The 25,601-nt window shown below is 52.0% G+C and overlaps 2 protein-coding genes across 13 annotated transcripts in view; both read left to right on the forward strand.

Moving 5' to 3' along the window:
- Window positions 1-9,377, forward strand: part of TMCO3 (transmembrane and coiled-coil domains 3) — a 31,442-nt gene extending 22,065 nt beyond the window's left edge. For 8 of the 9 annotated variants that reach the window (XM_060287990.1, XM_060287991.1, XM_060287992.1 and 5 more), the window contains 5 exons: window positions 4,458-4,653; window positions 7,270-7,420; window positions 8,022-8,101; window positions 8,792-8,941; window positions 9,125-9,377. In XM_060287990.1, the coding sequence (XP_060143973.1) occupies window positions 4,458-4,653; window positions 7,270-7,420; window positions 8,022-8,101; window positions 8,792-8,941; window positions 9,125-9,238 (691 nt within the window). In that variant the 3' untranslated portion in view covers window positions 9,239-9,377. Of the gene's footprint in view, window positions 1-4,457; window positions 4,654-7,269; window positions 7,421-8,021; window positions 8,102-8,337; window positions 8,942-9,124 lie in introns of those variants that run through there. The other variant, XM_060287997.1, reaches the window with a different exon arrangement.
- Window positions 9,378-22,802: 13,425 nt separating this feature from the next.
- The window catches only part of TFDP1 (transcription factor Dp-1), a 29,293-nt gene continuing 26,494 nt past the window's right edge, over window positions 22,803-25,601 (forward strand). The window contains exons 1-2 of one of the 4 annotated variants that reach the window (XM_030856662.3): window positions 22,803-22,862; window positions 23,730-23,804. In XM_030856662.3, the coding sequence (XP_030712522.1) occupies window positions 23,793-23,804 (12 nt within the window). In that variant the 5' untranslated portion in view covers window positions 22,803-22,862; window positions 23,730-23,792. Of the gene's footprint in view, window positions 22,863-22,909; window positions 22,987-23,092; window positions 23,114-23,297; window positions 23,559-23,729; window positions 23,805-25,601 lie in introns of those variants that run through there. The other 3 variants (XM_060287947.2, XM_060287949.2, XM_060287948.2) reach the window with 3 other exon arrangements.

Here is a 25,601-nt window from a genome sequence, read left to right on the forward strand (position 1 = left end):
AGGCAGCTGTCTTCTCCTGTGTCTCCACGGTAGGGGAGGTGGAGAGGCTGCAGAGCCCTCCGGTCTCTCTTATAGAGGCCATTAGTCCCAGCACCGGCCCCACCTCCAGATGACTCTGGGGGGACACACACCTCCGGCCCGTAATACCTTTGGGTTTGTTCTGTGTGGCGTTCGTTCATCTCCTCGAAGCTGTAGCTCTATGTCTCTTGTCTATTCCTAGTTTAGGAATTTCGGCCATTGTTTCCTCAGGTGTTTTTTTTCAGTCCCGATTGCCCCCTCCTCGTGGGACCCCAGTGATGCGCACGTGGCTCTTCTGTTGTCCCACGGGGCTCTGAGACACTTCTTTTTCGGTCTGTTTTCTGCCTGTTGTTCAGACTGGGTAGATTCTGTCCGTTTGTCCTCACGTCCACTGGTCCCATCCTCTGTCATCTCTCTACTATTCAGCCCATCCAGCAAGATTTTTGCTCGGGTTATTACACTGTTTAGTTGTATAATTTCCATTTGATTCTTCTTTTTATAACTTCTGTTTCTTGCTGAGATTTTCTATTTTTTCATTTGTTTCAAGAGAATTTTTTAAGTGCTATTGAATCATTTTTACGATGTGGCTGCTTTAAAATCTTTGTCAGATAGATAACCCTAGTGATGACGGGTCTTGACGTTGGAGTCTCATTCAGGTTGTGGTTTTCCTGATTCTTGGTGTGCTGAGTGATTCCCAGTCGTATCCTGGACATTTTATATCTGATAACATGAGTGTCTGGATCCTTTCATTATTTTTTAAAGCCAGCAGCCCCATGTTGAGGCGTGGTTGAGGGTGGGTGTGTGTTCATCTTCCTGCCGAGCCCCGTCCGGGGAGTGTGGACAGCCTGCCTCATTGCTGACCGGCGGGGTGGAAGCGTTTCGTATTTTTAGTATTTGCCTTTTGCCAGATATTGTAATAAGTTTCAGCAATCCAAAGTGATCAAGATCTCTTCTCTGGGGAAAGTAGAAGGAGGGAGTGGTTTTTAACTGAGATTCCCAGAGGTGAAGGCTCCGGCCCTGGTGTGTGGCCACCTTGGAGCCCCAGCTCTCCATTTGCCAACCCTGCGGGCTGTGTTCTCGCCTGTAGGATGGGAACAAGGTGGAACCTGGACAGTGTGCTGGCTGTCAACAGGAGAGACTCGTAAGGCACCTGACACGCCCCTCGTATGTGCAGCTGTTAAAGGCCGTTTGTCAGGAAGGCCCTTTGTCTGTCATTTTTCTTTGATCCAAAGGTCTTTAACTGTCAGAAAAGCGACCTTTGTTGCATTAGTCCTTCTGGCTACAGATTTTCAGGGTAAGTAACTGAAAAAACATTTAGACAGAAAAAGGATTTGTAACTTTAGCTGAAAGTCGTTTGAGTTCTGTTTGGGATGTGCAGTAAGTCCTTCCCAGGAGAGGCGGGAACCCCCTTTCCCAGGCAGAATCCGAACCGCGGCCAAGAGTGTCCGGGCCCCCCGGGAACTACGGGTATCACCTGGGAACCAGGCCCCCTGCCAGGTAGACAGGTACGGCTCAGGCAGAAGACTTGGAAAGCTTTTCTTTTTATCTTCCTAATTTAAAATTTCATCCAATACTGGTACTGGTCCCGTTGATGTAATTCCTGTTTTGTCATGAGAAGCCATGTTTACCGAGAATTTTAATGACGTGGAAAAGTGCCCTGCGTTGTGTTAGGTTGTAAAAAAGAGTCAAGACCACATGTAGTATTTCTCAGAAGGAGAAACATGGAGCTGCCACGTGACTCAGCTCTTCTGCTCCAGGGTGTGTACCCCACAGGAATGGGAACACCTGTCCACAGGTGTCACCTTTGGGGGGGCGAAGGTGGCACAGCCACGTGAATGCCCCTCATGCCATGAGTTACACACTAATGGGGAAGGTGGTAAATTTTATGTTACAAATATTTTACCACAGTAAAAACAACTTGTGCGTGAGTGTTCATGGCCGCATTCGTCATGATGGCTGAGACGTGGAAACAACTCAAATGTCCATTAGCTAACAGACAGGTGAATAAAACATACAGGGAAATGTCATTCAGCCATAAAAAGGAATGACGCGCTGACACACACTACAGCGCGGATGAGCCCTGAGGACAGACGCCAAAGCCCACACCATGGTTCCCACAAACGATTCTGTTTATATGAAACGTCCAGAACAGGCAGGTCCACGGAGACAGCAGGCTGGTGGTGCTGGGGGCTGGGCTCGGGGAGTGAGTGTAAGGGGCGCAGGCTCGCTCTCGGGGATGAAATACATTCTGAGACTGTGGTGGTGGCACAGCTCTGTGACTAGAAGCCGTTGAATTGTAGACTTCAAATGGGTGAATTGTGTGAAATGAGACATGTATCAAAAAAGCTGTTAAAAATTACATACAATGTTATTTTAACTGCATAAAGGAGAAGGCGGGGGCTAGGAATGTGTGTCCCAGCGCGTCCAGTGGAGGGGTAGGTTAGGGTGAGCTTACTGTTTACTTTATTTACTTTTCTGTATAATTTGGGGAAACCTCTTTTCCAATTTTGATAACCAGGGAAAGTTTATAGTAAAAAATATTAAATAAAATCAATAGTAATGTTAATATAAGCTTTGCCTCTTAATTCAGCTTTATTCAGAACTCGTCTTGATCTTTCCTAAAGGAAAGAATTATCTTCTTCCCTCCAAATATTTCACAGGTAAAGGACAGAACACAGAGACTATGATAAAATTATGAAGTAATTCAAATTTTACTAGAATTAAAATCTTACAAAACCATGAAAGTTCTAGAAGAAAGTATGGATGAATGTTTTACCAAATATTGAAGATGTGCAAGCAGAACACAAATTCCAGAAGCCATAAAGGACGAGAAACGCGATCAGTGTCACTGAGGTTTCATACTTTGAATGTTTAAATACACACAAACACACATCCACCCACGCACACGCATGGATACACACAGACCTGCACACATACATATACACACATACATGTGTGCACACACGTATACGTGCACATACATGTACAGGAACACATTAGGTAAGCAGGCCAAAGAGAAATGGGAAGGAGATGTGTGTACACGTTCTGTCTTATTGTTTAAAATCGAAGTATAGTTGATTTTAAGACAGAGGGTTAAGTTTCTCATTTCATGAAGATCTACAAATCAATGAGAAAAACGAGACTAACGCAGTTAACAGACAGGTGAGCGCTGAGAGCGGCTAACTCAGCAACAAGCGAGTGGGAGAGCACCCCGCCCCCTGCCCCCCACGGAAGGAAGTCCGGGGGCGCCTCTCCCTGGTGGGCAGGGCCGTCTGTCAAGGGTGGACGTGGACGGCGCACGAGCTCCCCCACACGCCGCCCCCAGTGTGGCTGAGCCTGGACGACCCATTCCCGGGTCCAGCCCAGGAGACGTGGCCCCGGCCCTCGGGTCACGGACGTCAGACCGCATCCCCACGTGTTGCTTTGGCCTCTGCAGCCCACTGAATGGGATGAGTCAGGGGTCACTGGGGTACAGGGGGAAGGGGCGCCCGGTGCCGGCCCTGAGGGTCCGGGTCGCGGGCGGTGGGTGAGGAGTTCGGCGTCAGCTGCCGGGCTGTGGGGGCCTGGCTGGGACTTCGCGCAGGTTTCTCTTCCTGCCGAGGCCACAGACCCCGCCTTCTCCCCTGGGCTGTCATCCTGAGCCTTAGCCGTGGGTGTTCACAGAGGCTCTGCTGTGACGCCCTGAGGCATCACACACCCTGGGACGTGTCTGGGCTGCTGGTCTAGGCCTGGCTGCAGGGGCGAGTCCTCTCTTACCACCTGATTTATATTCTTCCATCAAGAGCTCTTAAACCAGAATTTTGGACTGAAGGGTTTCCTAAATGTGATGGGGAACTGGGGTTAAAAACTGTGTATGTTACCATGAACACGACAGATGCACAATAATGCCTATCTTGTGAAGGTCATTAGGTTGAGATCTTAACAATATATTGAGATCTGAGTAGCATATTCTAAAAAGGGCTTCGTGCAGAAGCCTTTTCTCCGTGACTAAGTAGCAGAAAATTCAGAGTTCTGGCTTGGGCTAAGGGAAGGCTTTTCTGAAAGTCGCTGGCATCCCCCAGTCACGCTTTGGTGGGGAGCCTGCAGTGTCGTGTTACAGAGCGACTGTTGCCTTACAAAGAATTTCAAATGGGGGTTAATTCCTAGTGAGGACTTTTATCATCTGTCATCGACGGAGACACATAAGCTGTCAGTCACGAGTCATTACATCCTATAAAATGTACTTACTCCAAAGTATTAATTGCAACACAATTCAGCTTCTATATTCAAGTAACTTAATTTCTGAGGTTAATGTTTGATGGATTTTATTCTAACATTTAGAAATGAAAACGTCTGCGATTTGGGTCATTTATTTTGTAATGCTAAAAAGGAATGAAAGGTCATTTCGTTGGACTTGAGCGTATTCTGAGGAGAATCAGGCGTCTCCCTCTCTTTCCCAGCGTCGCCATGGAGGTCCTGCGGGTCCTGGGCCTGGTCGGGCAGGTCCTCTTCTCGCTTGCTGCGGTTCTCCTCTTCTGTCTTGTCGTGAGGACCTACCTCGTGGGACCGTACTGCCGGAGGCTGCACGCGGAGAGCAAGGGGAACAAGGAGGTCCTCATCCTGGGAATCTCCGCTTTCACCTTCCTCATGCTGACGGTAAGGCCCCGAATGCCCGCCGCTTACATCGCCTGACTCATCCTCTGTTCACCGAGAGCTTGTGATCGGTCCTTTCTCTTTCATTTTACTAACAGTTGGCATCCGTGAGACGCTTGTGGGTGTTTTATCCGCGCACAGTCGTGCTGCCTGGCGCTTCTGCCCGCGCTCTAGGCTCTCTGCTGGGATGGTGTTTGTGAGTGTGAAACCGTGCGAGTGTGTCTTAGACGCTTTGCATCCGAAGCAAGAATCACAGTTTAAAACGACTTTTTGTTCTGTTTGATGAGAACAAGCTAGTGAGCAGCGTAACTTCTTTCACTGTAACGTGAAAAGCTCACCATAGAGGCTTGTTTGGGAGGCGGCCGTCCCAGTTAAGGGACAGGCTTCTCATGGGAGAGCAGGGGAGGGGCCGGAGACCCCGTAAACAGTCCCAGCTCTGGGGGCATCACCTGCACGGAAGAGCTGCGCCCCTCGACGTGCGCCGGAGAAGTGAAGACCCGTGTTCACGTGGAAACTGACGTGTGAGCGTGACAACAGCTGTGCTCCCATCGGCCCAGACCGCCCAGATGGCCTTCCTCAGGCGCGTAGTTCAGCCAGCCACGGCCCTCCACGCCAGGGCAGCCACCCAGCTTTGAACCGTGGGTCTGTGAGTCGCCGGAGAGCTGTGCTGACTCGAAAAGCCAGTCCCCAAGGTCAGGAGCTATGTCACTCCACTTCCGTGCAGTTCGTGAAGACAGATCAGAGATGGGGGAAGGCCGCTGGCCGGGTGCTGAGGAGGGAGGGCGGTGGGGAGGACCCCGGAGGTCACGGGCGGCCCACGTGGCTCCACGGTGTCACATCCACGGGACTCGTGCTGTGACTTGGGAAGATGCTGCCGTGGGGGAGCCCGGGGGAAGGTACCGGGGTCTCTGGATGACTTCGTAGAACTGCACATGAGCCTACAGTTAGGTCAAGAGAAAAGTTTAATCCTATAAAGGACACTGAGGAAAAGAACTTCCTTACACAGTTGCGTTGCCTGCTAGTGTCTCGTAATCTTGGGAGAAGACTGAGGTTTGCTTTTGCTCAGAGCCGTTCACGTATGTGACCGACTTGGGTTTTGTGCGTTGCTCCGCCCCATCTGGAGTGTCCTCTGGAATGGCACCCAGCAGAGTGCTCTGACCCGGCGCTCCGTGCTGCCGCCCAGCGGCACTTGAGCCGAAGCAGCCTCGCTCTGCGGCCCGTGTGTCCCGAGTGCCTGCGCGGGTTCCGGGCGCTGGGGGAGGCATCTAGCGCCCGAGGCCGCCGCTCACTCGCGCCGTCTGTGCTTAGACGTTCCGGGCCGTGGGAGTGAGGCTGGACGTGCGGGTCTAGGCCCGGGCCGTGTGGGCCTGCGTGACCGCAGCTGGTTTCCCCAGGTGGCCGTGCCCTTCTCCCCGCCCAGCATGTTTCAGAGGCTGACCCCAAGCTGTAGCCCGTGCCAGTGCTTCATTCCTTCCCACGGCTGAATGGTATTCCTTGTCAGATACAGTTTTGCTAATGTCTTGCAGTTTGTGACTTGCCTTTCACTCTCTTGACGACGTGTTTTTGAACGGAAGTTCCTAATTGTAGCGTGGTGCTGTGATCGTTCTTTAAGGGCAGCACTTCAGGGTCCTGCGTGACACGTGTTTTCCGGCTCCAGGTCACGGAGATGCTGTGTGTTGTCCTCTGGAAACGCACTGCTTTCTTTTCTCACTGAGACCTGCCATCCACGGGAGGCGAGTTAGCGCGGGGTGGATGGCCGTGGTCAGGACCTGTTCTCCACGAGCGTCTCCTCACCCCCGTGAAGTCGAAGTCGAAGGTCACAGCACAGAAGCCGCGTGGCCGAGCATGGGTGGCCCAGACGCCCTGCTGTCCCCAGGTGGGCGGGCGGCCAGCCCGGCCCCCTCTCTGCAGGCTGTCTGGTCGTGGTCTTCTGGGTCACGGGGATGGGTTCAGCTGGTCGGCTTCCAGGCACAGGGAGTTCTGTGACTGCTCCCGTAACGCTAGGCGCCCTTGGTTCCCCGCGTCCGTGTCCGCGCTGCCCGGCGTGTGTCACATGTGCGGCGGCAGCGAGCGCTGTGTCGGATCCGCTCCCAGGCATCTGATGGGCTCTGACACGGTCGTCAGCAGGGCTTCCTGGAACATCGTCCATCTGTCTTTGCTGCTCTCGTCACTGGATTTACCTCCCCGAGTTAAACACCGTGTCCGCTTCCTTCCTCTAGGCGCTGGCCAGGGTGGGGGTGGGGGAATAGTTTTGTGTGCCACGTGTTTAATGCCAGGGGAGTTGGGCTGTTTATTGATTCAGGGTAAAGAAAGTGTGTCACAAATTCTTAGATCTTGGGAAATAGTCCCACTCAAAACGTCTGCAGCAGTCTACACGAACGATGGTTGCAACTGTTGTATGACCGTTTCCTCTCGCTCGTGGTCAGTGAGCTGACGTCCCCTGCTGTGCCTTCTGTGGGGTTCTCCTGGGACGCCGCAGGGGCCTGGGCGGGGGCAGGGAAGCTGGCTTGTCGCAGTTTTATGGGGACATCCCGCCGCGTCCAAGAGGCCCTCTCGTGTGTCCTCAGCAGAGTCACTGGCGGGGTGCACCTGGCGTGACCTGTGTCCTCCTCCCCTCAGGTCACCGAGCTCCTGGACGTGTCTATGGAGCTGGGCTGCTTCCTGGCCGGAGCCCTGGTGTCCTCCCAGGGCCACGTGGTCGCTGAGGAGGTCGTGTCCTGCGTGGAGCCCGTCCGCGACTTCCTGGCCATCGTGTTCTTCGCGTCCATAGGTGACCCTCCTCCTCCAGGGGTGACACTCCCACTGGGTCTCATCTGCTCACACGTGTTTCTACTTAGCTTGTGCCGCAAAAACAGTCCCCATGGCGACTAGGGTCTGAGGGACTCTACCTTAGAAGGAGGGAAGGTTTGAGCTGAGGGACGGGGGCTCCTGACTGGTGGTCCTGAGGGTCCACCGCTCAGCAGGGTGGCAGGCCCACTTCAGCACGTCCACATCAAGTGCAGGAAGAAATTCTAATTTTAATACAAAAAATCAAACTAGTGTGTCAAGGCTGCTGCCCTGGGAATGTCCCCGTGGAGGGGGGCGGTCCCACTCGTGGTCACAGCACGGCCATCTGGCCTCTCGCTCACACCCTGCACCGCTCGGTGGGTCCAAGAGCCCCAGAGACTCTGGGTGCCTCGAGAGGCAGGTTCTGAAGCCCGTGGAAACAGGGCGGGGAGCACCGAGTCACCCGGCCCACTGCTCGGGGTCTCGGGGTGGAGTGGGTGGGAGACACCCTGCCCCTTCCCGTCCTGGCGGAGGAGCCTGTGGATGTAGGGGTGGCAGGGAGGCCGGCCGCCCAGCCCAGACGATCGCCCGTGCCCGTCCCCCAGGACTTCACGTGTTCCCCACCTTCGTGCTGCGCGAGCTCGCCGTGCTGCTGGCCCTCACGCTCTCGGTGGTGGCCATGAAGGTAGGGCCCCTGCTTGCGAGTCCGCCCTGCCTTTGCTTTCCCCTGTCACACCACGTGCCCCGCTTCCTGCCTGTGTGTGCCCCCCGCCCAGCGCAGCCCGGCAGCTGGGGCGCCTTGGATCGGGATGGCCCTTCGGCTCAGTTTGTGTTGAAAACGGGGGTTTCAGAAGCTGGGACTGGAGAAACCGCTCTCTGGATCCTCCAGTGACACCCTTGCTCTGTAATTTGACTTCTAAGTGAGTCTAAAGAACCGCAACCCGGCTCTGGTGACGCAAACGTACCTTTTCACGGCCACTGAGAACTATTTCGCCACTTTCCACTTGTCTGATCTCTGTGACTACAAATTGTTGAGGTGCCCGTGTCAGCGTGGGATTCTGGGAGTGGGCGTGGCCTGGGTAGTGGCCGCTGGCTTTGCGGATGAGAAGGGGCGGTGCCCCGATGGCGGCTGAACTGCGCTGCCCGCCGCAGGCTGCTTTCCTCCGCTTTCTTTACGTTGCGTTGAAAACAAAGTTTCCATTCTGAAGGCTGCACGATACTCGTTTGGCGGGAGGGCCTTGGTTTTCCCCGGGGTGTCTCCGTGCATCCTCCCACGCGGTGCTGGGGCGGCCTCCCCCCACCCCGGACCCGCCCTGCTTCCTGCGGGCGGTGCTCCGGGCCCGGCCTGGCAGAGCGTGACCTGCCGCTCTGCCAGTTCGCCCTGGCAGCCCTGGTCCTGTCTCTGCTGCTGCCCAAGACCAGCCAGTACGTCAAGTGGATCGTGGCCGCGGGGCTGGCCCAGGTCAGCGAGTTCTCTCTGGTCCTGGGGAGCCGGGCGCGCAGAGCACGTATCATCTCTCGGGAGGTGAGTCTCTGCCCGGCTGGTGGAGCGGGGTTGTTAGGGGCAGTAGGGCTGGGGTGGGGGGGCGCCCCAGTCCCCGGGACCTCTTGGGGAAGGGGGCGCCCTCGTCCAGGCCGGGCACCAGAGGCTCGCACGCCGTGATGCGGAGACACGCCCCCGGCCGCGCTGACGCCCCGCCCCCGGCAGGTGTACCTCCTCATCCTGAGTGTGACCACGCTCAGCCTCCTCCTGGCCCCGCTGCTTTGGCGAGCGGCCGTCGCCAGGTGTGCGCCGCGGCCCGAGAGAAGGTCCAGCCTCTGAGGACCGCAGCCAGGCGACCGGCCGGAACTGGCACCGCGTTCCCGGACCTCAGAGTCTCCCGGAACCCGCCTCTGCGTGCAGTGATTATGCACCGTGTACATGTAACTCTGCGTTTTACAAATCGCCTTGACTCCTTTGCCTGGATGTGCCTTTTCTTCAGAAATTAATGTCAACTTTCTATTGTTATTTCATCAGTTCATGTTTTTTTGGTAAGGAAAAAAACTAGGAGGCTTTTTTATTTATTGTACAACTTGTAAACCGTTGGTCGATGTTTGTTATTAAATGTTTCTGTGACGTGAGCTTTTAATTCTCAGAATGTGTTTGGAAAGTTACTTTTAATCCTTAAAGTCTATGTTTTCTAAAAGGAGACAAGTTCTTCTAAATGTCTTTTGCTTTTTATTACAATTTTAAACAATACTTTCATGTCAGTTTTTATCAGGTAAATCATTCTTTTAAAATATTTGGTTTTGAATCACAAGACTATGCATTCCTTAATAAATATCATTTATGATCAGTATAATTAATTGAAATTTATTGAAAACCTGTCTTTTTAATTAGATTTTTATGTTGAACTAATCTTTGTCAGATTTTAAAATTAAGATGCAAAAAAAAGGTGGGCGGGAGCTTCCCTGGCGGTCCAGTGGTTAAGACTCCATGCTTCCCCTGCAGGGGGTGGAGGTTCGATTCCTGGTCAGGGAACTAAGATCCCGCTTGCAGCATGGTGTGGCCAAAAAAAACAAAAGAAAAAGAAAATTAAGGTGTGTCATCTATTACCTCACTTTTATAGAGGCTAAATGAACGCAGAGCTGCTTGTACAGGCTGAGTTCTGACTTTGAATTCGAAAAGTGTGTTGGTGATTACGTGCCCTTTTTTTTTTTTTTTTTTTTTACTTTTGATGATTTTTTTTTTCATTCCATATATTATCCAGTCTCACATGCTCACAGTGGGGTCAGCAATTACAACAGCCTCCTTGTCTCCCAGCTCTGACGAGACAGAGCGGCAAGACAGCCACAGCTGCGGCCAAAGTGTGCCCCATTTTAGAAAACCACACAGCTGAAGATCTGATCCTTACACACATTTCCCTAAGGGGCACCTAAGTTGAGTTTTCCTATAAATACTGCCTTTAAGGGCCCAATGATTTGTCCAGAACACTTGGTGTAGAGGGACAGAGATGTTAGGTGTGATTACGGATCGCAGATGTAAATTATGGGTTGCAGTAATACTAACTAAAACACATTAAGGTGAAGTAAATTGTATCTAGTCTGAAGTAAATCAATGGAGAAATGATGTAAACGTGCTTATTTTTAGAAACTAGCATTGGTTCTATTCATTTTTAAATCATTCCACACGGCGCCATTCCCTCGGGATCCTTGGGCGGAGTGGGAGGTGTTAGCTGAGGCACCAAGCCCTCCTGCCTTGCCTGTAACCCTGCACCGTGTCTGTCTGTGTGCCTCTCCCTCCGGCGTTGTTCTGTTTTCTCTTATATCTCCAGCACCCACAGCAGAGCTGGGACCTCTTAAATTTTGTTGAATGAAACCTGTCTGATGTGCTGACATAAAGTTCTCCCTGAAATGTGGAACTAACATCACTCTGTGAGACTGAAGTAATTAATAAAGATGCAACTTCGTGACAAGAGGAAATGCTGTTAGAAAAGCCCTGCTCCTTGGAGAGGTCTAGACCATCAGGACGCCCCAGAGCCGTGGGGGCTTACCCCACCAGGCCCACTCTGCTCCAGCCTGCTCCTTGGAGAGGTCTAGACCATCAGGACGCCCCAGAGCCGTGGGGGCTTACCCCACCAGGCCCACTCTGCTCCAGCCCCAGGATTGGCCTCGCCACCTTTTACTCACCGGTGTCTTCACCCTCACCTCTCTTGGTCCTTACCATCTGTAAACTTGCTCCAGTCTGCCCCCATGGTGAACTCACAGAGCCCTCTGTCAACCCCTGTCCTCTCTCTCCCCTCACCTGCAGACTCGCAGAAGGCTCAGAGCCCTTCTAACCCCCGCACCTGGGGCTGCAGACCACCTGCCTCCCAGATACCAGCATTGACCCATCACCATTTCCTCTGGGCCTGTGTGTGGCCCAGCAGTGATGAAAGGAAAAAACGTACAACTCAGAATACTCTACTTGGTAACGCTGTTATTCAGATTTGAAGGAGAAATGAAGTTTTGCAGATAATCAAGACATTCTCCAATTTAGATCACATGCTAGGCCACAAAACAAGTCTGCCAAAATTTAAGAAAATTGAAATCATATCAAGCATCTTTTCCAACCACAACAGTATGTGACTAGAAAGCAACCATGAGAATAAAAACTGCAAAAACACAAACACATGGATGCTAAACAATGTGCTACTAAAAAACCAGTGGGTCACTGGAGAAATCAAAAAGGAAATTTTAAAAAAATACCTGAAGACAAATGAAAGTGGAAACACAATGATCCAAAAATCTATGAGATGCCGCAAATGCAGTTCTAAGAGGGAAGTTTAAAGTGATACAAGCCCACCTCTGGAAACAAGAACAATCTCAAATAAACAATCTAACCTTACACCTAAAGGAACTAGAAAAAAGAGCAAACCCCAGAGCTAGTAGAAGGAAAGAAAAAGAGCAGAAAGAGAGAAGAAAAGATGAAGAAAAGAGAGGAGGCCCAAATAAAATCAGAAATGGAAAAGGAGAAGTTACAACCAACACCACAGAAATACAAAAGATTGTAAGAGATGACTATAAATGATGATACACCAATAAAAAGGACAACCTAGAAGAAATGGATAGATTCCTAGAAATGTACACTCTCCCAAGACTGAATCAGGAAGAAATAGAAAATACGAAAAGACAGATGACCAGTAATGAAATTGAATCAGTAATCAGAAAGCCCACAGGAAACAAAATCCAGGACCAGATGACCTCATGGGTGAATTCTAACAAACATTTAAAGAAGAACACATATTCTTCTGAAACTATTCCAAGATATTGGAGAGAGAGGAACACTTCCAAACTTATTCTGTGAGGCCAGCATCACCCTGATACCAAAACCAGACAACAATATTCCAAAAAAAGAAAATTACAGGCCAATATCACGGATGAGCATAGATGCAAAATTCCGTACAAAATATTTGCAAATGAATTTGCAAAATCCTGGACAAAATATTTGCAAATGAATTCAACAACACATTAAGAGGATCATACACCATGATCAAGTGGGATTTATCCCAGGGATGCAAGAATGGTTCAATATCTAAATCAATTAATGTGATATACCACATTAACAAATTGAAGAATAAAAAAAACACAAAACATGATCATCTCAATAGATGTAGAAGAAGCTTTCGACAAAATTCAATATCCATTTATGATAAAAACCCTCAACAAAGCGGGTATAGATTGAGCATACTTCAACAGAACAAACACCATATATGACAAGCCCATAGCTAATATTATACTCAACGGTGAAAGCTGGAAGCATTTCTACTAAGATCAGGAACAAGACAAGGATGCCCACTTTTGTCATTTTTATTCAATGTATTATTGGAAGTACTAGCCACAGCAATCAGACAAGGAAAAGAAATAAAAGGCATCCAAATTGGAAAGGAAGAAGGAAAGCTCTCACTGTTTGCAAATGACATGATACTATATGTAGAAAATCCTAAAGATTCCACCAAAAACCTATTGGAACTAATACACAAATTCACTAAAGTGGAAAGATACAAAATTAATATACAGAAATCTGTTGCATTTCTGTACATTAACAGTGAACTACCAGAAAGAGAAATTAAGAAAACAATCCTATTTACAGTTACATCAAAAAAAGAATAACATACCTAGGAATTAATCTCACTAAGGAAATAAAAGACCTGTACTTGAAAAACTATAAGACGTTGATGAAAGAAATTGAAGACAACACACAAATAGATATTCCATGCTCGTAGATTGGAAGAATTAATATTAAAATAATCATTCTACCCAAGTTTATCTACAGATTAAATGCAATCCCTATCAAAATACCAATGACTTTTTTTTTTTTTTTTTTTACAGAACTAGAACAAATGATTCTAAAACTTGTGGAAACATAAAGACTCCAAATAGCCAAAGCAATCTTGAAAAGGAAGAACGAAGCTGGAGGTGTCATGCTCCCTGATTTCAAACTATACTACAAAGCTGCAATAAACATGGTACTGGCACAAAAACAGACACATAGATCAGTGGAACAGAATAGAACCCAGAAATAAACCCATACTTACTTGGTCAATTCATCTGTGACAAAGGAGGAAAGAATATATTATGCAAGGGGGAAAAGACAGCCCCTTCAATAAGTGGTTTTTGGGAAAACTGGAGAGCTACATGCAAAAGAATGAAATTAGAACATTTTCTTACACCGTATACAAAAGTAAGGTCAAAATGGACTAAAGACTTAAATGTAAGACCTGAAACCATAAAACTCCGAGAAGAAAACATAAGCAGTGCACCCTGTGCCATTGGTCTCAGCAATAATTGTTTGATCTGTCTCAATGCAAGGGAAACAAAAGAAAAATAAACAAATGGGACTACATGAAAGTTAAGGAAACTGTCAACAAAATGGAAAGGTAACCTACTGAATGGGAGAAGATATTTGCAAACAATGTATCCAATAAAGGGTTAATATTCCAAAATATACAAAGAACTCATACAACTCAACATCAAAAAAAGAATAAAACAGATTAAAAAATGGGCAGAGTATCTGCATAGACATTTTTCCCAGGAGGACATACAGATGGCCAGCAGGCACTGCTGGTCAACATCACTAACCATCAGGGAAATGCAAATCAAAACCACAAATGAGGTAGCATCTCACACCTGTCAGAATGGCTGTTGTGAAAAAGACTACAAATAACAAACGTTGGTGAGGATGTGGAGACAAGGGAAGCCTTGTGCACTGTTGGTGGGAGTGTAAATTGGTGTAGCCACTATGGAAAAGAGTATGGAGATTCCTCAAAAAATTAAAAAGAGAACTACCATACGACCCAGCAATTCTACTCTTGGTATGTAACCAAAGAAAACAGAACACTAATTCAAAAAAATACATGCACCCGTATGTTCATTGCAGCATTATGTACAGTAGTCAAGATGTGGAAGCACCCTAAGTGCCCATCAATAGATGAATGGATAAAGAAGATGTGTTGTTTTTATGTACAATGGAATAATACTCAGCCATAAAAAGAATGAAGTCTTGGCCATTAGTGAGAACACAGATGGAACTAGAGGGTATGCTGAATGAAATATGTCAGAGAAAGACAAATACTGTATGGTTTTACTTATATGTGGACTTTAAAAATGAACAAACATGACAAAACTGAAACAGAGTCATAAATACAGGGAACAAACAGGTTGCCAGAGGGGAGGAGCGTGAGGGAATGAGTGAAATAGGTGACGGAAATTAAGAGGAGCAAACTTCCCATTATAAAATAAGTGAGTCATGGGGCTGAAATGTACAGCGTGGGGCACAGAGTCCATAACTATGTAACACCTTTGGTGACAGGTTGTGGCTAGACTTGTGGTGGTGATCAATTCATATGCACACAAATACCAAGTCACTATCTGTGCACCTGGAGCTAACATCGTGGTGTTCAGTAAGACAACAGCCATACCACAGGACAAAGACTAGCTGCGGCAGGATCCCCAGGAGTGATGAGCACTTAGATCAGAGGGGAAGGTGTGACCATGTAGCATCATACCAGCCCTTAGCAGTCTGGCCAGACTCCCACACGGAAGAGAGAAGTTTTTACCTTGTTGAGGGCACTGATATGCCATCAGCTTTAACATAACCGTCTGGGATAGTCTGCATGGATATGTAGGCAGACAGCTAAGGCACGACCTGAGAACGCCTCTACACCCCATGGCCCTCAGTAGAGAAAGCACAGACTGGAGTCCAGTGTACAGGTCAGAGCATGCAAGTACCTAACAGATATACTTGTGTGTGTGTATATATATTGTTCTATTAATGTGATACATTACATCGATTGATTTTCTTATGTTGAACTATCTTTGCATTCCTGGAGTAAATTCCCCTTGGTCATGGTGTATAAGTTGATGAAAAATATGAATCTACAAATCCAGGAAGCTCAATGAACTCAAAGTAGGGTAAAGTCAAAGAGATCCACACTGAAACACGTTATAATCAAACTCAAAAGACAAAGACTGAGAATCTTGAAAGCAATGAGATGTGACTTATCACTTACAAGGGATTCTCAGTAAGATTAATAGCCAGTTTCTCATTAGAAGCCATGGAAGTCAGAAGGCAGTAGAATAACGTATTTGAAGTACTGAAAGAAAAAAAAAACAACCTGCCAATCAAGAATTCTATATCCAGCAAAACTGTGCTTCAAAAATACGGGAGAAAGTAAGCTATTCCCAGGTAGACAAAAGCAGTGGGAGTTCATTTCCACTAGAGCCATTCTACAAAAGATGCTATAGGGAGTCTTTCCGGTTGAAATGTAAGGACACTAGACAATAACCAGAGGCCATAGGACGAAGTAAAGACCTACGTGAAGGGTAAATACACAGGCTAATGTAAAAGCCAATATTGTTGTATTTTTGATTCTCAACTCCACTTTTTATTTTTCCTACATGACTTAAATGGCAAATGCATAAATATAAATGTTATTGAAAAAATAATGTATAAATATGTATTAATATGAATTAAATTCCCATATCACAATACATAGATTGGCAGATGGATAAAAAGTAGAATACAACTATATGCTGTCTACAAAAGACTGACTCTCAACCTAAGGACACACAGGTTGAAAGTGAAAGGATGGAAGGTTTTACCTGCAATTTGTAACCGAAAGAGAGAAGGGGTAGCTGTACTAATATCACACAAAATAGATTTTAAGTAAAAAGTTGTTACAAGAGACGAAGAACGTTATAGGATTATAATAATGATAATATAAAGTCTCTTGTCACTTGTCACAACGACAAAAGGGTAAATTCGCCAAGAAGATATAACAGTTATAAACGTACATATGCTAAACATCAGAGCTTCTAAATATACGAAGCAAACACTGACGGAATCGGAGTATAGGCAGCATATACCATAATATAGGGGATTTCAACACCCCACTTTCGACAGCGGATAGAACACCCAGGAAGAAGCTCAGCACGGAAGCAGCGGACTAGCACGGCGCCATAGAGCACTGCGACCCCACTGACATACGTAGAGCACCCCCCCAACAAGAGCAGAATACACATTTTTCTCAAGTGCACGTGGAACACTCACCAGAGTTGGGGCCTTGGAGACGTCGCCTCCACTTTGTGAGGCAGCAGTGCGTTAAAGAATGCATCGTACTCGGAGTCTGTTTACTCAGGCGCCCCTAGTTTCTCACCAGCTCAGAAGCAGGGGCAGTCCACTGGAGAATTTTAAGCAGGAAGCGTCATGGTCTACTTTCCGTTGTCTGTAGTGAGGGGCGAGGGCAGGTGCACAGAGGTGTGGGTGGTGGTACTGACTGCAGTAGGAGGTGGTGGGTACCTGGAGGAGGTTACTCACCCGGCCTGGGCCCGTGGAAGAGGCACAGCTGAGGGGCCCTGCAGGAGCCATGGACAGAGGGGGTTGCAGCCACCAGCCAGTGTGGCCAGGGAGGAAGAGGGTCCAGTGACCGCAGGGCGACAGGTCGGGGTGGGGGAGGGGTGGGAAGAGCCCTCCAGGGACCAGGTGGGGATGGGGCAGGACCAGCAGGTCTTCCTTCCTGGGAGTGCGTCCTCTGTCTTCCTCTGGGGACTGAGCTCCCAGAGCACCCCAGCCCCTGCACGCCGCCCACGGCACGGGCACGTTTTCAACCCGAGCGTGTCCGGGTGCTGGTCTTGTGCCCTGAACGTCTGTCCGTGTCTCACTGTCATGTTCCTCTGCAACTCGACCGTCAGGAATGCTTGCCCCGACCTCCCTGACCCATCCCGTCTGTCCAGCTGCCCAGCCTGCCCACATCCACCTTCCCGGTCCTCGCCTGGCGCCTGTGAATCTGGGCCGGGGGCTGCCCCTACCCCTTCCCTCAGCATCCACCGGTGCAGCTCTTGGTAGCAAACACTTGCGTTTTGGAGGCTGTTGGTGTCTGAAGCAACTCCCTATAGTGAGGAAATGTGCCCTCGTTGACACTGGCAGGAGGCGGGTGCCACGTCCCACCCTGGGAGCCCGAGAGGCACCGCCACCAGGAGCTGGAGAGTAGAGGAGGCCCACCCAGGCCGAGGCACCTGTGCACACTTCTGACTCTGGATCAGGAGCTCTGGCTGGGTGCCTCCAAAGCCCTTCCAGCCTCCACGGCCCCATCTGTGCGCCGGTGCTGCTGGGTGGGCGTCCGTGGGCGCCCAGCTTCCTCGGCCCTTGTTGTTGTTTCTGAGTCCAGACCTCAAGTGACCCCTGACCCCTGGCCCTTCTCGGTCAGTCCCCAGAGCTGTGCTCTGCAACCTCTCCTCTGCCCACCACGTGCCTTACTTCCCTGAAACACAAATCTCTCTTCATCGTTCAGAACAAACTGATAATTGTCTCCTAACGCCCACTCTCTGCCCCCTTTTTTTATAGAGGTTGAAATGCTTGGCAGGTGAGGGACCCAGAATGATGACTGCATTTCTAGCATCACTCACAGCCAGGTGTGGCCCCAGCTAAGCCAGTAGGACTGTTACGGTCTGAATGTTTGCAGCCCCAGTGAGGTGTGAAAGGTGACAGGTCATGCCACTCCTTCGGGAGAAGCTCTGGGAACAGGGCAGAGGCTTACCCTTTCACCTGGGAAAGCTACATGCGTAAAGGAACTCTGTCTGTCCCGGGGGACGCAGGTGAGGAAGTCAGGAGAAATGTGTGTGAGTGAAGGGGGCTGGGGTGTAACCTGCACGGGCACCTTGCTTGTCTCCTGCATCTCCCTGTCACCTCCCGCGCACCCTTTTCCTTTGTCTTTAGCTGGACGTGGTCTTTAAGCCTGAGTTCTAAGCCACTCTGGGAGTTACTCATCTTCCGCTAGGTGCTCCCCTGTACACACGAGGTACACACGTTCACCTTCTGCTTTTCTCTTGTTGATCTAAGGGCCACAGCCTAGAACTTAGAATAGAGGGGAACTTATTTTTCTTCTGCTACAGGCGGTGTTTGGAGGTGGGGGTCTTTAGGGGGTAAGGAGGTCATGGGGCAGAGCGCTACAAATGGGATTAGTGCCCGTGTTAGAAGAGGCCAGGGAGCCAGCTCACCTGGTCTGCCCTGTGAGGGTAAAACGAGGCAGCCGTCTGTGAGCCAGGAAGAGGGTCCCACCAGAACGGCACAGGCTGGCGCCCTGATTCTGGATTCCGGCCTCCGTAACCATGAGAAATAATTTCTGTTGCTTATAAGCCACCAGTCTGTCGTGTTTGGTTGTAGCTGCCCTGCCCGAGACACGGATGTAAGCAGCTACAGGCATTTTCCAAGATGTGTCCTTTTCTGCATGTGCAGGAACACACACGTACTCAGGTGTGCACGTGCACGCTTGCACACACACACCTCAGCTGGTCATAGCCCATCTCAGTGTCACCTTTGCTGCGAAGCACTCCCTGACTGCCTGCAGGGGACATAATCGCTCCTCGCTCTGTGCTTCCACAATTCCAGTTTCCAATCATGAAGGGAGCCTTGCCCCCGAACGTTGTATTTCATTTGTGCCAGTCTGTCTCTCCCGTTCGACTCTCAGCAATCCTGTATCTTCTTTCTTTCTTTTTTGGCCGTGCCGTGCAGCTTGAGAGATCTTAGTTCCCCAACCAGGGATTGAACTCTTCCCCCGCCCCACCCCTGCAATGGAAGCACGGAATCCTAATCACTGGACCGCCAGGGAATTTCTAATCGTGTCTTATTAATCTGTGCAGTGTCAGCACTCAGATACTACCTGGCACATGTTCAGGCCTCAGAACTGTTAGGTGAGTGAGGAATGTAGGACAGGTAAAGCTTCTGAAATTGTGGCTTGTCTTCTTATCAAAGAACTATATTTCTATCTACTTATTTCTCAGCTAAAGGAATCTGAGCATCGGAGAGGCTGAGATTACTTGTCCAGGGTCATTTGACTTCCTTCATCTCAGCTCCATCGTAGCAGGTTGCCTGTAGGGCCCTTCTCTGAATCAGCAAGGTAAGGGGACAGCAGTGGGGAAATGACCAAAGGCTTTTGGTTCTACGCAAAGTGAAGTTCCCTAAAGTTGTGCTGTGGGCTCTGGCGCTTTTCCTCCTGGCTGATGGTAATGGATTCTGTCGAGGAAGGAAATGACATAGGAGAGGTGGGCCTCCAACCTTACATTGTCGGATTCCGTGGAAAACAACCTGGATGTCATCTTAGCCGGAGCAACACCGAGTCACCCAGTGGGAACACTGGGGTGAATTGCGGAATTAATGGGCAAAGGAATGAAAGGGGCTTGAGTAAATCTGAGTCAGATTGGATGCCGTGATCTTCTAAAATTTGTTGGATCCAAGGGGAGCTCTTCGAAGGACCGTGGCTTCAACCTGTAAGTGGTTGTGCAGGTGTTTAAGGTGCTAAGGACATAGTAATGCCAGAAGGCCGAGGACTGACCCTCCTTCCCAGAGGGGGACTTGGCTTTGACCAGAAATTTTCAAAAGGAGTCGTGATGTAAGGAAGGGAGAAACACGGACGTCTTCGTGTGTCTGGGCGGTGGGTGGGGCTCAGAAGTGGCGACCTCCGTGGGGAGAGGACCAGGGGATTTTTCCTGAGGTTTGCAAACAAGTCATCCAGCCACCCAATTCACTTACATTTCATGTTACACACAAATAAGTAGAAAAAAATTTTCTAAAGATGCCGTTATTGATATTTGGCCAAAGAAAGAGAAAATGTCACTTGTCCATATGCAGAACCCCGCCCGTAAGTCCCATGAGCCCCTGCCCCCCTCCCTGTCTTCCCACCTCTTGATGTCACCATTGCCATGGTTACCCAAGAAGGTGGAAAACAGAAAACTGCTGGAGAAAAGGCCAGTCATTGAGAAGGGAACCGAAGACAAACTGGATATCTAACAGACAGATTTAGAATTCAGATTTTCAAGGGATTAGAAAACTTTCTCTCTCTTTAAAGGAGAGTTTAGTGGGGGTGGGGGAAGGCTTTATATCACACTCCGAGACTCAACAGAGCAGGTGCCCAAAGAAAGAGGAAGCTTGTGAGAGGTGAGCCGTTTTCCTGGGAAGGACGGGTCACTTCCTTCTAATAAAACACAGAATAGCACCATTTTCCTGTGGTGTCCTGCACGACACAGCAGTGATACAGCCCCTGGGAGGAGGAGCGAGTCAGCACTGAACGGAAGCGGCACTACGGGCTGTGCTTCTGTACACCCCCCGACGCAGACTGGACGTGGAGCGATCAGATGAACACGGGCGTGCGGCTCACCACACACCAAGGTTACTGTTCTGCCAGCCTAGGGGTTTAAGGTGAGGCAGTGGCAAAAAGCCTTTGGATGCTCAACCCCAAATTGTATTCTGTTACCTTTTAACACAGGCACAGGGGCTCTGTGGGGCACCTGACTATGGAGGCAGGGAGGTTCCACGCAAACCAGCCTCAGCAGGCTTAGTGCTGCGGTAGCTCCTGCGAGTTCAGAATGTTTCACTAGTGACTTCTGCGCAGAAATTATTTTGAATATGAGAGCTAGTTATCCGTGTCAATGTGGCTGAATTACTGGAATCTTGACTCTGTAGGGAGAGGTCTAAGAGTTGTACTCTGGCCCAGCGTTTCTTTCTCACGCTGAGCCCCCAGCCGTCACCAAGAGGCTTGCTGGCTGTGCACTTGGGTCCAAGGGCTGGGAGTGGGCTTCCACCTGCCATCTGGGGGTGAAGATTCCAATATAGTAAACAAGAAAGAATTCCTGGGAAAGAACTGTGGGGCTAGTGACACATGACCACTTGAACAGAACGGAGGGCTGTAGGTTCCGACACCATGGGGCCCTGGTGACCGTTGGGGAGCTGTGTACATTTCACCACAGGGAAGCGAGGTGCTCTGCCCGCAGGAAAGCAGGACTGTCCCTCTGAAGCCTTTTATTCCCCCCTTCTCCTCTCCATCCCTGTTTCTCTAAGTGCAGTGTACTAATCAGCAGAAAGAATGGGAAGATTTCTGCTCTTCAAGAAACCAACGCTAACTAGGGCATTAACAGTTCAAGACTGGAGCGGTGGGACTTCCCTGGTGGCGCAGGGGATAGGACTCCGCGCTCCCAATGCAGGGGGCCGGGGTTCGATCCCTGGTCAGGGAACTAGATCCCACACGCATGCCGCAGCTGAGTTCACGTGCCCCGACTAAGGAGCCCAGCCTCAACCAAGACCCCGTGCAATCATATAGATAAAAAAAAAAAAAAAGACTGGAGTGGCTTTGCCAGCTGGTGTGGGCATAATCGGCATAACAGTGGTTAATCGTGAAACGCTCCCAGTCCTGGGTGGGGGCAGCGACACCCTAGGTGCAGGGAAGGGGCCTTCTATCCACCCTCCAGTCCTCTGACTAGGCGCTGACCTTTGCACTGGCTCCCAGGCCCCGCCCACCCTCTGCTGGGTCTCCGGCAGCCGGCCCCATGCCCTTGGCCCTGCCGGTGGTGGGCTACAGGAGGGACAAGTGTCCAGGGCTCAGTATCCACTAGGTCCAGTCCACCCGGCGATAAGGAGCAAACCCGCACCCTTCTGCCCCGAGGACAGGGAATCTGGCCAGAGGCCGGGCGTGGGCGTGGAGCCCACCGGCAAGGCAGGAGCAGGAGAGCACCCAGTGGACAGGGCCCTCCACGCGGCGTGCGCACACACCCGGTCTTCTCCGTGCACCTGCACAGGCACACGCCTGGCCTCCTCTCCCTCCTGTGCACGTACACATGCACCCGCCCATACACGCCCACGGGCACAAACCCAGCCTGCTTTTCTCCTCCGCGAGTACACATACACGCTGTGCACACACTGGAACCCTGCTCCTCCAAGTCCGCACATCTGCACGTGCACGCACACACACACACATTCGACCCCTGTCCTCCGTGTGCACATGTATACCTTGCCCCTGGCTATGCACACACGTACGTGCACACCCATCGCTTGGCCCCCGTGTGCATACACACTGACCTGCACACCTTGCCCCTGTTCCCCGTGTGCCTACACATGCATACACACCCCCAGCCCCTTTCCTCCGGGTGCACACACATCCACACACACCAGGCCACTGTCCCCCGAGTGCACACACACGTACTTGCACCCTGGTCCCTGTCCCCCATGTGCGCACACACGCCCGTGCACCCCCTGCTCCGATCCCCCAGGTGCGCACACATGTGCACACATCCCAGCCCCTGTTCCCCGGGTGCGTACACTCGCCCGTGCACCCCCGGCTCCCATCCCCCGTGTGCGCACACGTGCACACATCCCCGGCCCGGCTACCCCGCGCGCGCACCGCCGCGTCCTGGGCCAGGCCCTCCTCTCCATCCCCGGTCGGCGCGCGCGCACACACGCGGGCACGCGCAGGCGCAGCCCATCCCCTCGGAGCTCGAGCGCGGGCCTCCGGGCGGGAGGGGGAGGGGGAGGAGGGGGAGGGGAGGAGGAGGAGGAGGAGGGAGCCGAAGGCGCGAAAAGGCGCGCAGGCGCGCTACGGGAGCCGGGCCGCCGCCCACGTCACCGCGCCGCGCACGTCACGCCGCCCGACGCTCGCAGGGTGAGCCCCGCGCCCCGGCGCCTCGGCAGGGCAGGGACCCCGGCCGAGCGCCGCCGGGACCGCCGCCCTCAGCCCGCCCGCCCGCGTGTGCGCGCCCGGTGTCCGCGCGCCGACCGCCCGCCAGGTGCGGCGGGCCGGGGTCCCGGAGGGGCGCGCGCGCTGAGCGCCCGCGGACCCCGCCGCCCCCCGCCCCCGCGCCGCGTGCGCCGACCCGGTCCCCGCGCGCCGAGGGCCGCCGCGTGGGCGCCCAGGTGACCGGCCCAGCGGGGTCGCGGGCCGGGGTCCCGGGCGGGGCCTGCGGGCGGCCTCCAGGCGGAGCGGCGCGCGCGTCCGCGTCCGCACCCGGCGGGGGTCGGAGCGGGGCGGGTCCGAGCGCGCGGGGTCTGGGGCGCGGGGTCCGGGCGGCGCCGGGCCCACCTGCCCGCCGACTGCCGGTTCCGGCGCGCGGGGGGCGCTCGCGGGTGGCGGCCGCGGCCTAGTGACAGGCCGGAGGCCGGGACCCCGGAAGCCCACCTGTCAGAGTTACCGGTCGGCCGGTGGTCGCGGGTGGGCCGGGAGCGCCAGTGGGAGCGCGTGTGCGCGGGGCCGCGGTGCCACGCTTATCCGCGCGGGGTCTTTGTGCGCGTCAGGGAGGCTGGGCGGGCATCCTGGTGGCTGACGGGCTGCCCTGCCTGGGATGACTTTAAAGTCTCCAAGGTAGGGGGCATTTCTGGGCTGCGCGCGCTCTGGGGATGGGGTGTGAGGGTTTGGAAAGGAAGGCACCTGCTACCCGGAGGGGCAGTGGGGACAGCGGTGGTGCTGGGGGAACGTTGGTGTTACTTCTTATTTCATCCTTACTCATTCCTCGTTTTTCCTTCTTCTTACCAGAAAAACCATTTTTCTTCTCTGGAGGGTGAACATTTATAGCATCGATTTCACGGATCTGGTAACATGGCAAAAGATGTAAGTATGTTTGCTTCTTGCTGGACAGACGTTTGCCTAGTGCTGTGTTCTTGGTAGGTTCCCACTTTGTTTCAGAATGACCACACATAAACCACAGAAGAGTTGATTTTCAGGCTTTTAAAGCACATGAAACAAGGTAAAGGTGAAAAGAAGAGGAGAAACCCACAGCTTGTGTGGAGCCGTGCGCCGGCCTCCGCCTGGGCTTCGCAGGCCTGAACGCCGGGCGGTAAGCTCCGTTAGGAGGCTCAGTGGCAGCCCAATTTCTGGGTCCTGCCGACGGTTAACTCGTAAATCAATCATGCCTTTGTGGGAGGACGCCCTGCGTGCAGGAGGGCTGGGCCCGGCCCTGGGCTGCGCCCTGAGCACCTGCCTTGTGTACCTCGCGGGAAGCTAGTTCAGCTTCGATCCGTAAAGCGCTGAGCACTGGTTTCGGCAACTCTTTGTCTCAGAAAGAGTGAAATTCGGTGATGAACAAAATGTGGTAAAAAATTCTCCTTTAGCTTTATATTTGTTATGAAGCTATAGAACGTAGTGAGTGATTTTTCTTCACATTTTGCAAGAAACAGGCTTTTAGGCCCCCAAATATATTTTATGGGCCGTGTAGCCCTGTACTACCCTTGGTAATAGTTAACTGAAACCCCAGCTCTGTCCTTCAGTGTTTCTCAGAATGTGCTGTTCTGTGAACGTTAGGGAAAAGAGGCCGTGGACTTATTCACTCATTAATTGCACAGAAGTACAGCCCGAGACACAGCTGGAGGCGTAAAATGTGTCTGTATCTGTGGGACCACATAACAGGTGTGAAGTCCTCCCGCCAGCATGTGTGGACTCGGGTGCCCCTGTGTGGTGTCTGTGGGTATGGGTTTATCATCTCTGTCGGTCGAAGGCCGTGCCTGCTTCTCTGCTACGTTCGCCCCAAGGACGCGGGCCGGGCAGCAGGCGCGCAGTAGGGGCGCTGCGGTGCCGGGGCTGGTGTTTGGGGGCCGAGTTCCTTGCCCTCCTGTGTGAACCCCTGGAGGAGAGCCATCTTCCTGCTCCGGGGCGTCTGGGGGAAGTAGAGACGGACGGTCACGGCCCCGGGCCCGGCTGCAGGAGGAGGACTGCTTAGCGGCCTCTTCCGATGGTCCCTCCTGGAGACACAGCCCCGCAAAGCGCAGGCAGCCCGGTGGCTGGGTGGAGTGATGCAGGACCGTCCGTTGCGATGTGAGTAGGTGACACCAGCCGTGGAGGTCGGCGCCGTGGTGATACCGGCCTGAGGAGATGCAGGTGAAGTGGGCTTGCCTGTGCTGAGCTAGGGGCCGTCAAGTGTGCTGGAACCAGGTCTCACTGGGGCTGGGGGTCGGCGGGCTGGAGGCCACGGCCGGGTCAGGGCTTGGCCCGTGTCCCGCTGCCTGAGTCTTAAGGAGGGTGTGACGTTTGAGCCTGGGAAGCCGACCCTGGCAGCCAGCGGTAACTTAAGCAGTGGGGCCTCAGTGTGGTCGCTCGTGTAAGATCAAAGCCCCTTGAGTTGAAGGGGGTGGTGGGCTGGGACTCCAGCTCGACAGAGCTCTGGGGGCTCCGTGGGGGACTGTTGGGGCTGGAGGGGCTGGGACGGGGCAGCGTGGGCTGTCCCCCTGCGGGTGGGCCAGTCTCCTGGGCGTACCTGGAGCTTCTCTCTACCCCGTCGTAGGTGCGTCGGGCCCAGGGTCCTGCCCTACTGGGCCGAGGACCCCTGCGTGCTGCCGGCCTCGCGTGGGGTTTGGGGTTTGCCGGAGCCGTGACGGTGACCCCAGCAGTGAGGGTGGGGCAGAGTCGGGAGCA

This window comes from Globicephala melas, chromosome 18 (assembly GCF_963455315.2).
Source record: "Globicephala melas chromosome 18, mGloMel1.2, whole genome shotgun sequence".
Taxonomy (NCBI): domain Eukaryota; kingdom Metazoa; phylum Chordata; class Mammalia; order Artiodactyla; family Delphinidae; genus Globicephala; species Globicephala melas.